Source organism: Bombus huntii, chromosome 4 (genome assembly GCF_024542735.1).
Source record: "Bombus huntii isolate Logan2020A chromosome 4, iyBomHunt1.1, whole genome shotgun sequence".
Classification (NCBI taxonomy): domain Eukaryota; kingdom Metazoa; phylum Arthropoda; class Insecta; order Hymenoptera; family Apidae; genus Bombus; species Bombus huntii.
The window spans coordinates 5,914,371-5,927,345 of NC_066241.1; the positions used below are offsets into that span (position 1 = coordinate 5,914,371).

General features: G+C 38.1%; 1 protein-coding gene across 3 annotated transcripts in view; it reads right to left on the reverse strand.

Moving 5' to 3' along the window:
* LOC126864517 (RNA binding protein fox-1 homolog 2-like) overlaps positions 1–12,975 on the reverse strand; it is a 350,319-nt gene that overhangs the window by 46,273 nt on the left and 291,071 nt on the right. For all 3 annotated transcript variants that reach the window (XM_050615950.1, XM_050615952.1, XM_050615951.1), the window contains one exon: positions 1,893–1,913. In XM_050615950.1, coding sequence (XP_050471907.1) covers positions 1,893–1,913 — 21 coding nt within the window. The remainder of the gene's footprint in view (positions 1–1,892; positions 1,914–12,975) is intronic.

Here is a 12,975-nt window from a genome sequence, read left to right on the forward strand (position 1 = left end):
GCTTCTCCGATCGTTGGAATGTCGTAAAAATACATACTTTCGTATACCCTGTAGTTCCGTGACTAACGCTAACCTTACGATCTAATCGAAAACTCGCGAAAAATGGTCGTGTGGAAACGTCAGCGAGAGCAAAAAAGCAAATCGTCAAGGACGTCGCTTGAATCTCGAGAGCTCAAGGATCGATCGTTCTTTCCGATTCGAGAGGAACATCGATCCTTTCTCGCTTACTAACGTAGGCTCGATAGAACCTAGTGGTATTTTACGGTATTTATGGTTCGCTCAAGTTTCCTTCGAGATATGAAATCGGTTTTCGCGATTAGGAATCATCGATCCGTCGATCCAGGAAAGGCAGAGGCTCGCTCTGTCTCGGGTCGATCTACCACTGACCGATAGATGCTACTCACGTGTTCATTTTCAAATTTTCTCTCACTCATCTATCGGAAGAATATGCGAAATTTACGTTCGAGACGATAATGAAAAAAAATTACACCTGGTAGTGAACGTGAAAACAGTAAAATATTAGGATTTCTTTAAAAAAAGAAACATTCGAAAGACAATAGAAGAAAAGATCGAAGGATATAAAAGAGATTCGATGTGTAAAAAATTGAGTGAAAAGCTAAGGATACAAGAGAAATCTCGAAAACATTGGAAACTAGAGTTAATGAATGTCAGAGAGGCGTTCGTATCAAGCGTAATTTTTCTTCTTCTTAAAGATTTCCCGTAACTTTTCTACCGCTGGCTCGGGGAAAGACCACGGACTGCTCCTTTCACGTTCCAACAAACACTTCCATGTTTGTTTTTACATGTGTGTATGTGTGTGTAAGAGAAAAAGACGTAGGATCGGGGTCCTGGTATATTGAGCACGAGCTCTCCCTCGTACACAAGGGTGGGGGAAGACGAGTGAGAAGACAGAAAAGATTAAAATTAACCAGAAAAAAAAAAGAAAAAAATTTACGTGAGATAAAATATATACTTCGATAGGTAAGAGTATATAAGACAGTAGTTCGCGAGCTGGTTGAACGACGAGCAATTAGTTGTAGTTAAATAAAGTCTGTACACCCACCTTGGTTCTGCTGGAATCATCGAGAACCCTAAAAAAGAGGGTCAGACAGAGCGTGGGGGGGACGGTAAAAACGGAGCCGTTTTTCGCGAGGACCATCTAAGGGTCAGTGCTAGACCTGTGGTAACGCGAGAAAACGAAAGAAAGTATCGTTTTCACGCGATATTTCGTGTCTTGAACGAGTCGAGTCTACATTATCTTCACCTTAAAATGTCTCGTCTAATCTTAAAACTTGTAAAGTTCGTTCATGAAACTTTAAATGATTCGTTTTTTTTCCCCCTCCTCTAACTCGTCTCTGTGACACGTAGAATCGTATGTTTCAAGAGACAACGCTCGCTGATTTTTATTCAGCGAAGTTTATGGGAGAAAAAATGCGATCGAAAAAAAAAAAAAATAAGAAAAAAATATAGTAGCAGTATAAAAGAGCTATCGTGAATCGTGGAGATAATCAGACTGTTCTCTCCCTTGAGAGCGAACCAGTCTCTCCCTAGATACTCTCGTGGCTGTCTTTTTCTGTCTTTCTTTTGTTCTACTTTTGATTTGTTTTTTTTTTTTTATGTTGGCTTGGTCGTGGTGTGTTGGCGGCTGTTGGGGAAGAAACAAACGAAAATTGTGAAACTTTTTTTAGGTTTTCACTGTCTGTCGCGATACTTCGAGCACGGTCGTAGCTCGGCGACGATGAGTTTCGTTGAACGTCTCTGTTTCATTCGGCCGTGATCACTGTCGCTGCCTTTTTCTTGGCATCGCCTTCAGGAAAACCCGTGGCAATTCTCACGGATCTCGAAGTAGAGATTCAGCAGTGCCGATTCCGGCACGTCGTGGAAGCACCTACCCTCTGGCCACTGTACGCATACTGAAACACAAAGCACATACACACGGTTCACGTTAGCGTTGTGGTACCATTTTGCCGATTCGTTGGTTAGGAAACGTTTGAAAGAGAGAAAAGGTGTATCTGTCTTGGTTTTCATGGTCCGGGAAAATTTTTAAAGGCGAGGTGGACATAGACCAGTCGTCTTTAAGAAAAAAGTCTCGATATTTCGTTACGCTATGCTCTTGTACAGAATCTTCTACGTTAGAAATTTAATCTATGAAAGATACTATTAAAACAAAATGGATGTACAATTTAAATGAAAAAATAATTATTTTTCATATGTTATCGTCTTCTCTGTATCATGAAATTTTTAAATTAACATGACAAATTTAATTTTTAATACGTCCCCACTCTAGTATTGCGATATTTCAATCTTTCTATGTGTAATAACGTTTCTATCGTACCGTTAAAATTATTTTTCCATTTATATATCAGAGATGACGGTTTTCCTTATCTGTATGATAAAAACGAAGAGACTATGTTTCCATCATAACGTTTTAGTATTATGTTTCTAGCCAATATTATAATATTTCTCCATTGTAACAGATCTATAGGAAAGCTTCGCGTTGAATTTGCTGTCAGACGTTTCACAAAAGGCGAAAGGATAGCGTTCTAGGATAAAACTAGGATGTCTATGTATATTACGCGTGTGACGACTGGCTTTTTCATGAATACGCGAACGAACCAGGATTTATCGTTACGCGGGAACAGAGGGTTCGGGATAAATTACGCGAAACATCGTATTTCACCGGGCAATTTCGATCGGCATTTGTAATTCGGATTGCATCGGCCCTTCACCGAACCGATAATGGAATTTCAAATAAAAACGGGCGCTCATTCGACGTTGCTTACGTTACCGGCGAACATTTGCCTGCTCATTTTTCCATGGTTCGTAAAAATCCATCAAAAATCCCGATATAGATTCGAGTGACGCGAATGGGCAAAAATTGCCGGTGAATTGTTTTCGATTTTCAATGAATCGAGTGTTTAATTTACTACATTCCGCGTAGGTAATGATTCATTTCGAAACCTATAGAGAAATAAAGAGAATTTTCGTCAATTTTTTATTTCTTCATTACTGCAAGTATATTTCGTTTAATTTTGATTTCGATTGAATTTTAGAAATTGAATTTCTATTTTAAAATTGGAAGCTGGCATTATATATAAACATATCGTGCGATTATATTTAATCTCTCTGGAATTGATCGACTTACCGACGATTTAAGTGAAATTTCATCGTTAAACATTCTACTGAAAAAGTTTCGAATATTTGATTGAACGAATTGACCGCATAACATAGTAGAGACGTTGATAAGCATTCAAGAACTATTTTAGATTTTTTCAAAGCCTACAAAGATCAAGATAACCCAGAAAGAATATAATGGATGCAGGGAAACCCGAAGAAACCTTTAATTTTGTATAAATCCATCAGCATTTCATCTTGAATCATCTTCAACCGATTGAAATCACGAGTGTAAAAGCTTCGAAGCGGCATAAACTCGTTATTAAGGAACGATAATTCACGTGCACGTAATGATTCGCGATTGTAGCTCAGGATGGCCATCATTGACGAGCGGACGTCGCTCGGAAGAATGAATCGTAGGTTCGCGTGCCAGATGGCTGTATCTCCGGTGAAGCGAAACGGAAGGTGGCGAATTATTCGTTCAACCTTAACCCGTGTCTAGAACAGCTATGTTTCAACCGCGGATGACCCACGAACGCCTCAGTTACGGACACGCTAGCTACTGTACAAAAAATTATCTGCATATCTTCCTCTAATTTAAATCTCAATTTTTTTTTCCTTGATAAACAATCGTTGCGCTATGACGCGCGAAATATTCGCGGGTTATCACTGACAACTAACTGACAAGTGTCGAAGGTTATCGCTGAGAGATTTGGGGAGAGAAAATTTCGTTCTTGTCGAAGTTTTTGAAGGCGAAATGTTTGAAATATCGTCGTTTACAAAATTTCGAAGCTGTGGAATTTTGAATCTTCGAGGATTTAAATATTTGGTTCTTTGAAATTTTGAAACTTGATGCCTCTGAGATTTTCTGTCTTGGAAATTTTCGAACTGTCAGCCTTTGAAATTTCGAAACTTTAGAATTTTGATATTTATTCCAGAACAATAAGTAAAATGCTAATAATTCTGTCCTGCTATCTCTAAGCAATCGGTCGACAAAATTACGTAGAAAGAAACCCTCGAAAAAGGTCATCTGCAAAAGGTAATCTAGTTTGATTTTACCTCTGTCTATTGTCTATTCTCTTATCCGACCTAACTAAATGCAAATCTCGAATACAAATTCCAAGTATCATTGTTCGTTCCATTCTGTATTCTACAAGAAGATAATATAAGTATTCGCTGTTAAACTCGTGCACTCGAATCAAGAAGATGCTCTTGGCACAGTTTGCTTTCTCGATTCGAGCGATTCTCACACTCGGTTTCGTTCCATCGCTTCTATGGAAAGTATGTTTCTCTAAAGCGAACGGGAAGGAGCTCCGTCTCGATTCGGAGGGGAAACGACTCGAAACTACTTCGCTTGACTCTATTGAAAAGAATTTTCAGTCGGAAATATTCGACCCTGTGTAATCAGTAGAATGTGCTTTTTTATATACGATAAAAAGCTTCGTATTTTTATATCGAAAGCTTGGAACGTAATGTAAGGGTACTTGCCCTGCTTCGTTCGATATTCGTCAAATTTCACAATTTCAATCAATTTATCTTTATCAGTCAATGAAACGTAGAGAATAAATTTTCAGTCTCTTCGATATTTATGCTAATAGTTTTGTTTCAATACCTTCGATTTCTATTGTAGAGTTATATTCGATACAACGAAGGATAAAATCATCCTCAATCTTTCTACCAGTAATTTTCTAGCCAAATTACATTTTGTCAAAAACAAACACGTGTCCGTATACTTATGACGCCTCTACGATCCTCGATTTTTTATATTTCAATTTTACTCTTATTTGAAAAGAACAAAAAGAATTTCTAATGTTCCAAGGGAATATTTGACATAAAATCGAATTGAGATATTGCGTATAGGCAGCAATTTCATCGCATTTTGCTTCAACTTAAGATATGTTTCAATTAAAAAATAATAGAATAAAATAAAATAAAATTACGTTCAAAGTGACAGAAGAAACGCGGCGAGGTTAAGCGACAATTTTTTTTTTCCACGATTCTATGTTCAGTCGCTGTACCATCTTAACAGTATGTCCACGGATTCCTATTGCACGCACTCTCGCGTTTCTCTCAGCGTCCATTTCGATCTCGATCCTGTGAACCGCGTTGGAACCGCCAACGTCTCCCACAACGTGTATCGTTTCCTCTAGGGCAACGCGAAACGGCCGTTTCTTTAAAATTACACAGGGGAACATAGCCTGTGCAAACATATTACGGAAACAACGAGCGACGTACAAGCAGGGAAAAGTGGCGTTACGTGGTATGTTTTCGCGAGGCTACGTGCACCCACCGTTCCATTCCACTGTAAATTTCCTCTGGTCGGCACGAAATGTTCCCGCTGTCGACGAAACGCCACCGGGAAAACACCGTGCACGGCGTATAAAAAGAACACTTCTGTCTCTGTTTCTTATTGCCCTGAGAAAGACCGGTGCGGTTGGTCGCTTCGTAAATTTTTCACGGCGATAGAGTGTCTTTCCGGCGCGGTGAAACTGCTTTAATAGAGATAATAACAGAGTAATGCTGCGGTCAACACGTTGGCTGTCACGTAGTTATTATTTTTATAATTATAATCACAGATCGATTATAAAATATTATTATTATATTGTCATTCAAAGGGATAAGCCTTTTGAATTATTTTAATTATAAATCAAATGAATAATAATAGTTTAATCGTTACGTTAGCTTAACTCGATCGTTATTAATCAATCGACGTTATTACTATTTTTAAAATTTTTAAGGCGACGTATTTTAATGTAAAAATCAAATGGAAAGATAATTTTAACGTGGAATCGATCGACGAGTATTGAATTTTAAAATTGCTCTTCCATAAAACGTGACTTATCGAGATCCTCGCCTGCTCTGTCCGATTCGAAGAATTTTCAACGATAGACAAGGCAAAAAGAAAAAATTGCATATCGATATCCGAAAGGTTTGAAAAGACTGATTCGTCGGAAAAGTCTCGTTCGTCGTAACCTCGATACGAGGTAAGAATATACGGCTTTCTTTGCGAGGGAAACGAATCTAGCGAATATTCCAGGGTTCGATCTGCCGCGAAACTTTCGCTTCACTGGATATTTCTCGTCGTAGGCTGTTCTTGGTAATTCGCGAACGACGATGTTACCGTTGGGAGATCTTCCGCTCTCCATTTGCAAAATTATTTCCGCCGGTACACAGCTTCTATATTATACACAGAATCGCAGAATATACATACACACGTGCTAGATTAATAGGACGTACGTTAAAGTACAGTGTAAAGCTTATTATTTATAAGAATCTCGATTAAATTGAATTATGAGAGAAGAACTGATTCCTAGGATCGAGAAGTAGACAGATGCAATTGAATTTCATTGACGAGCAGTAAAAATACAAAAGTAGAACGATTGTAAGAAGGTACAAAGGCGAAACTGGATTTCTAGGACGATATTTTTATACTCGAGTAAACGTCGATTCCTATCGAAGATTCGTTCGACAAACAGAGCCAGCTTATCTTCCGCGATACCTTTGTCCGTGACGAAAACAACGCAATTTAAAGCGTCCGTAGAGATGGAAATGGATAGAAATAAATTCGTCACTCTGGCCCATATTTCTCGTTTGTATCAGGTGGAATTATTCATTTAATACTGGAATTGTTCGAGTAACAGATCATCAGACAGGCCAATGTTTCACAGAAATTTGATAAATTTATAATGGTGGGTTTTTGGAAATGTCAATGATTTTTTGCAAACTATATGGACAAAGACATGTTCTTCGAAGACCATGGTTCGATCGAGAAACGAGAAAATTCTCTTTACGAATCGTTGGAAATGAAATTACACTGAAAGCTATTGTTATTTTATTATTGCGCATAGCTGCTAATATTTTCATTTACATTCGCGAATAAAACTCCAATATTCCTACGTTATGTGGCGTTTGTACATCTCTCGTTCTTATTTCTTCGGTGGAAGTTTCATAAATAAACCGTCGACGATTCTAGCGTTAAATAAACTGCTCACTGATCAATCCTATAAATCGAAAAATAAAAAGAAGCGATGACGTTTTCCACAAAATTACTTTCCAAAGTTTACCTTAATTCTATACCCGAGTGATAAAACTGAGAAATTTACGAAGATAGTAGTCGATCAGTTTAACTTTTGAAACGTTGAAATATCGGGTTTTCCACGAACGAGAAAGTTTGATGGCAAACAGGGTGACCTCGGTGTTCTTTCACGACAAGTTTCCGCAAACTCTATCCTGGAGATATCGTGGCCATTTCGTTAAACTGTGATTCAAGGACAGTCTTTGGCAGACGATGGTTCGTCTGTCAGCTAGAAATATTCGCTTTGAAAGTATAGAGACCGAGCAGAGAGCGAGAGAAGTAAGCAAAAGAAACTGCGATTCCACGTAGACATCACCCCAGGGGAAATGTTCCATAAAGCAGCGCGTGGAAAAACGTGACGGGGTGGTCGGTTCGCTGGTAACCCATCGCCGGAGGAAAATTAAAAGTTACCGAGCACCAAAGCCTCGGGAGAAATCGTTACACGAATTTCACACGATGCCGCGATACTTGCAATCGATGACACCGATAACGAGAACGAAATTCTCGTGGAATTCTCGTGAAATGCGAGGAAATTGCTGCGCATTCAGAAAGGTCTTTTTCTGCTATCTAAGAAGTCGATTATGGCAAGGCATTTAACCCTCTGTAATAGGAATTTCGTTTGCCTGTAAGAATAAAGATTGCGATTGATCATTTATAAGAAGGAGCGTGATCTTTTCTAATGGAATCGTCTATGAGGATAAAAGCTGTAATTGATCACGTATGAAAGTAAAGTGAAGTTTCTACGGTGGAAATTGAATTTGTTGTATTATGCATTTCATATGCATGAATACGTTATAGGAAAATGGATATTTATTCATTTTATAAATTGAATAGACACAATGAATATTTATTTTATGAAAAAGGTAATATTCCATATCAGAGAAAATGATCAAAAACCACAAAAGAGAGTATTTTTACACGTATATGAAACAGCGTACCGAAAAATAATTTGATGCAGAACGTGTTCTAAAAGTACTAAAATTATGAATTTTTATTTCTTTCGCTCTCGTTGATTTAATAATATATATTTAGTAATATTACAAAATATTACTGTAATATATACTACCAAAATAATTACATGTACTATTATGAAAATACAAAATGACAATTAGATTATTTCTAGAATATTGTTTAATAAGAGAAAATTAGCGATTAACCGAGAAGAACTGGGCATGATATCAATCAACCAACAAAGACAATATTAAATCGAGGCTCGTTCGGTGAACATCTCGCATGATGCACATACAAATACCACCCATCCCCGTCCCCATCATTGCGGGTAGCGGGGAGAATTTAATTAATTCGGACGACATCTAATTTCTCCGCAATAACAGATAACGCCACAAGCGCAATTTTATCGGCATTATCCCGCAACAGCAATTTCCATATCAACGGATTACGTTTTATATTTTCGACTCGGGTGAAAATTCACTGCCACGGTCCTATAGCGGCGAATTTCCATAAACGTTTCTCTTTCAGGGCCACATTGTATAATACGCGTAACATCAACGACTCAGCGTCTACTTTTGGTCGCGACGCGAGGAGCCTTCGCTTTAGGTCGCGTCGTTTCGGTACGAAATTTACGCGTTCATGCGAAAACCTTTTCCTTCGATGACGTGACAAAATGACGAAAGCTTAGCGATGGAATGAAATTTTCAAGACTCGCGTCAAGGAAAAAGGCTTTTTCCGTGGATGATAGATCGCTGGAATATTCACTCTGTCGTCTCTCTGCTATAGCTTTGTACATGTTTCCAGGACGAACAAGGAAAAAGGATACGCGGCACAGCAGGCAAAAAGACAATTGCAACGTATCGACAGAGATTAGTATTTTAGGAATTATACCGTTCGTTCGTTCCTTTGAGGCTATACTTTGAAATTGCAATCGTAAATTCTAAGAATCTGCGCCAAGTAATAACGTTGAGAGATTTTTTCATAACCCGTCAGCTTTGTGCCGCGTTATACTCGCTTTAAAATTGTCTTTTATCCGCGCTATCCGTAATCAGTTGTTGGCGAATGCTCGTGCATTTATGAAAATTTTCATCGTCCAACGATGTCAGGTGGACGAAAAAGAATTTCATACGAAACGTTAACGTCACGTTGACATTTTTGTTAAGATTAACGGCATTCGACAAAAATATCAGCCTGACCGGAACGCGCTCGATCCATACAATAGCGAAACTGTGGTCGAACGCCTCTATGTACCTATACAACGCTTCGTCTGGGACGATTTTGAATTCAGTGCCTTGTAATTTCTGTTAATAAATTAGAACATGATGACTTCCTGCACGATTTACCGCGAGTTTCCGCGCGCAGGGAATTGTACAAGTTAAATGGTGCAAGCATAACCGAGTTTGGTTTGGGAAATTTCTCTGCGTTCACAGATTGGCTCAACCATTTTCCCCATCGACGTTACGGAAAATGATAAAACGTCGCCGCGGTCGTTCGTTCCAGCTTTCACCGTTTTATCAGCGACACGTACGCCGACAAGCGGATTATTAATCGCTCCGCGTCCCAATCGTTCGATAAGCTTTAGAAACACAGTTAATGGAATGAACTGAAATCGACTTTATCGCTGGAGGAATTCGATGGGTGACGAGAATCGACGTACGACTAAGGCGAATTTGTGGGAATGGCGGTCGAGGCGGTTGTTACGAGACGTTTGTGTTAGGACGCATACCAGTCAGGCGTCGAACGTTCTCCGTCGGCCTTAATCGTGCCGCGTGTGGTACCTAGTGGCTGCAGCTTGCGGTTAATTGCGCGATTTGAATGCTGCAGTGAATTTCATTGCGGGATGCGGTCGAGAAAGGAATTGGTTCGATCGAAGGAACAGTTATCAATCGGTCGTTTGTTTTCGTTGGTCGATCGTTTAGCGGATTAGAAAAATTCCTTCTTTGTGGACTAATTGACTTTCTGTGTAGAATTCTACTGTCCTCTTTAAGTCAAAATGTATAATACAGGGTGTCTCAGTTAAATGAGATCACGAAAATATCTGCCTTAGTCGCGATCGCACGAAGAAGTTTCTCAGGACGCGGTTAAACTATTTCAGGGGAGACGCGTAACGGTGGAAAGATTTCTTTTTCAAGTTCATTCTATCTTTCTTCTCCTTTTTTTTCTAAGGAAATTTCAAGATTATCGGTATTTTTAAAAATAGAACTCTGTATATCTTTCTACGTCAACGCACGTAATTTTTTATTCTCCATAGAAAAGTATTAAGGTGGGTACTTGTGTCGGAAAATGTATAGTTTAAAAGATACTTCTATGTTAATTTTATCAAATGTATCGCATGAGAAACGAGGGAAAGATAAACACGAGGCTATGAATTTGTCTGTCGTACGCCAAGTCTTACAGAATTAAGATTAAAATATTTCTTAAACTAAGCATTTTCGGACAGGTTTACCTCGATATTTTCGTATAGAGAATGAAAAGAGGCATCAATCGATGGATAAAAAGATGTAGGGTTCCGTTTAAAAATATACAGATAACCTTGAAACCTCGTGAAAAAATATTATATACAGGGTGGTTGGTAATTGGTGGTACAAACGGCAAGGGAGTGATTCTACGCGAAGAAAGAAGTCGAGAATATAGAATAAAAATGTAAAATTTAAAAATTTTAAAAATTAAAAAAAAAACGTCAATCGAGACAACGATCTACAGTGAGATCCGTTATAACGAGACGCGATAAAGTGCACGCGTACCGAGCGAGAATTCAAAGTCGATTTTCTCGAAAACAAAGCCTCAAACGAAAAATGTTTATTCTATATTTTCGACTTCTTTTTTCGCGTAGAATCGCCCCCTTCCCGCTTGTACCACCAGTTACCAACCGCCCTGTATATATAACGACCCACTTGTTGAAAAATATTGTAATCTTCAGCATATCCGGTATGTTAGATAATTTTACTTCCTACGATTTTCTGCTTAATTCTATAATCTCTGATCTATCATTTTAATTTAATAAACATTATGAATTGCAGTTTTACAGCTTGCTCTGATTTTGCGGAATTTTGAATTCGATACTTCGGACAATTTTACTTTACGTAATCAACAGAGTAACTTTCTAGCTCCTTATTTATCCGACAGTATCTCGATTTCGATTCCAAGAAATCTATGGGAACACGCGTATTTCGCAAACGTAATTTCTCGGAGAGCGATAGAAGCAACGTTTCAAAATGCATTACACGCGCGTTGCACGTGGTCAAACGAATCGAATCGAATCTCGTTTCTTCAAATGGTGGCGCGTCAATCGGTCACCCATTATGGACTAACAAGTTTGACTATAATTAGAGACGCTTTCATCGCACGTCGGTGCGTCTGATACGGGTTATTCGTACTAGGCTTTCGCGTTGGGAAATACTTGGCAGTCAATCATAGTTATTGTTGTTTTAGTGTCGATTATTTATAATTGTGTTATGATAGCTGGATGATAGTAATTATTAATTATAATATCGTATTTACCTAGATTTGTATTAATTAACAGCTAATTCCATTTAATTTCGCGCTTTGCATGTATGTAACTATCTGTGAGTTGCATAAATAATTGTACATTGCATGTATATCGTTCTGTTTATTTGTATCTAATCATCGTTTTATATATTTTTCCTGTTCACTTGGGTTTATCTCAACTTTGAAAAATTACTGATACGATAATGTTGCAAATAAATTTCATCTCTGTAATATTCGATCACTTCGGCTAATCAATCTTCTCCTTCGAATACAGTTACTCAACAAAGCGTCAATTTTCTGTTATTACACATCCTCTCTATCAATCACATCTGTCCATTGGATTTAATTAATCCTCCGCTAAGTCGAAAGTTCATCTACATCACATCAGTCTTAAATTGGCTCTAATAAATTTTCAAGATAAGCGAAGTAACGCGAAGAACACGTCGTAATTTACCTCCGACAAAAATACTCAACTCGTGTTTGAAACATTGCTGTTTCATTAATTACGAAAGCATCTTAGAAATTTCATTTAATCGACAGTCACCGAGTTTTCGATCGATCGAACGTCCCCATTCGGAAATATTAGGTTGTCCGAAAAGTGTCTTCTACAGACACGTCTTTTACAACGATGCATTTTTATACAAACATGAAATCTAATCTGTCGAACGTTGTGATCTTTATCTTGACAGAACAAAACGAATCATAGGTAATTCGATAAAATAACATAAAACGAAAAATGTGCATAAAACGAAAGAAATTTTTTGGACGTTTAAGAAAATATCATAGGAGGAAGAAATCGTTGCTATGGAAGGAAACACGACTTCTTCGAGTTTCTCCAAGTACGAATAGATGTTTCGACACAGATCTCGTCCACAAATGGCCGATGCTGTTGATCCGGATTAAGTCGCGATTTTAACAAGCTCGTGCAATGCAATCGCGATTAGATTTAGATTAAAGTCAATCGCTTGCACGAGCTCTTAGTGCTCTATCGATCGGATTAGAAACGCGGACTCTCCTCGTAAAGAATCATATTCTACGATTCGTCTAATATTCTTTGCCTATTTCATCTTCATTCGCAAAGCGATCGAATGGCTCACAGTTTCGTATTCACGCGTTTCAAGGAGCTAAATTTCCATCTTAATTAATTCAGTCAGAATAAACGTTTAATCAAACGAAGCACCGATCGCATATTTACTTTAGCGAAAAATAGAAGAGCCGGCGAAGATTGTACGAGCATCGAAAATACCATAACATTATTTAGCATCAAGTTTGGGATCTTTGATTAGAAATGGAAATTAAAGAATCGCGTGAATTAAAACACACAACTGTGGATAAGATTTCTACAT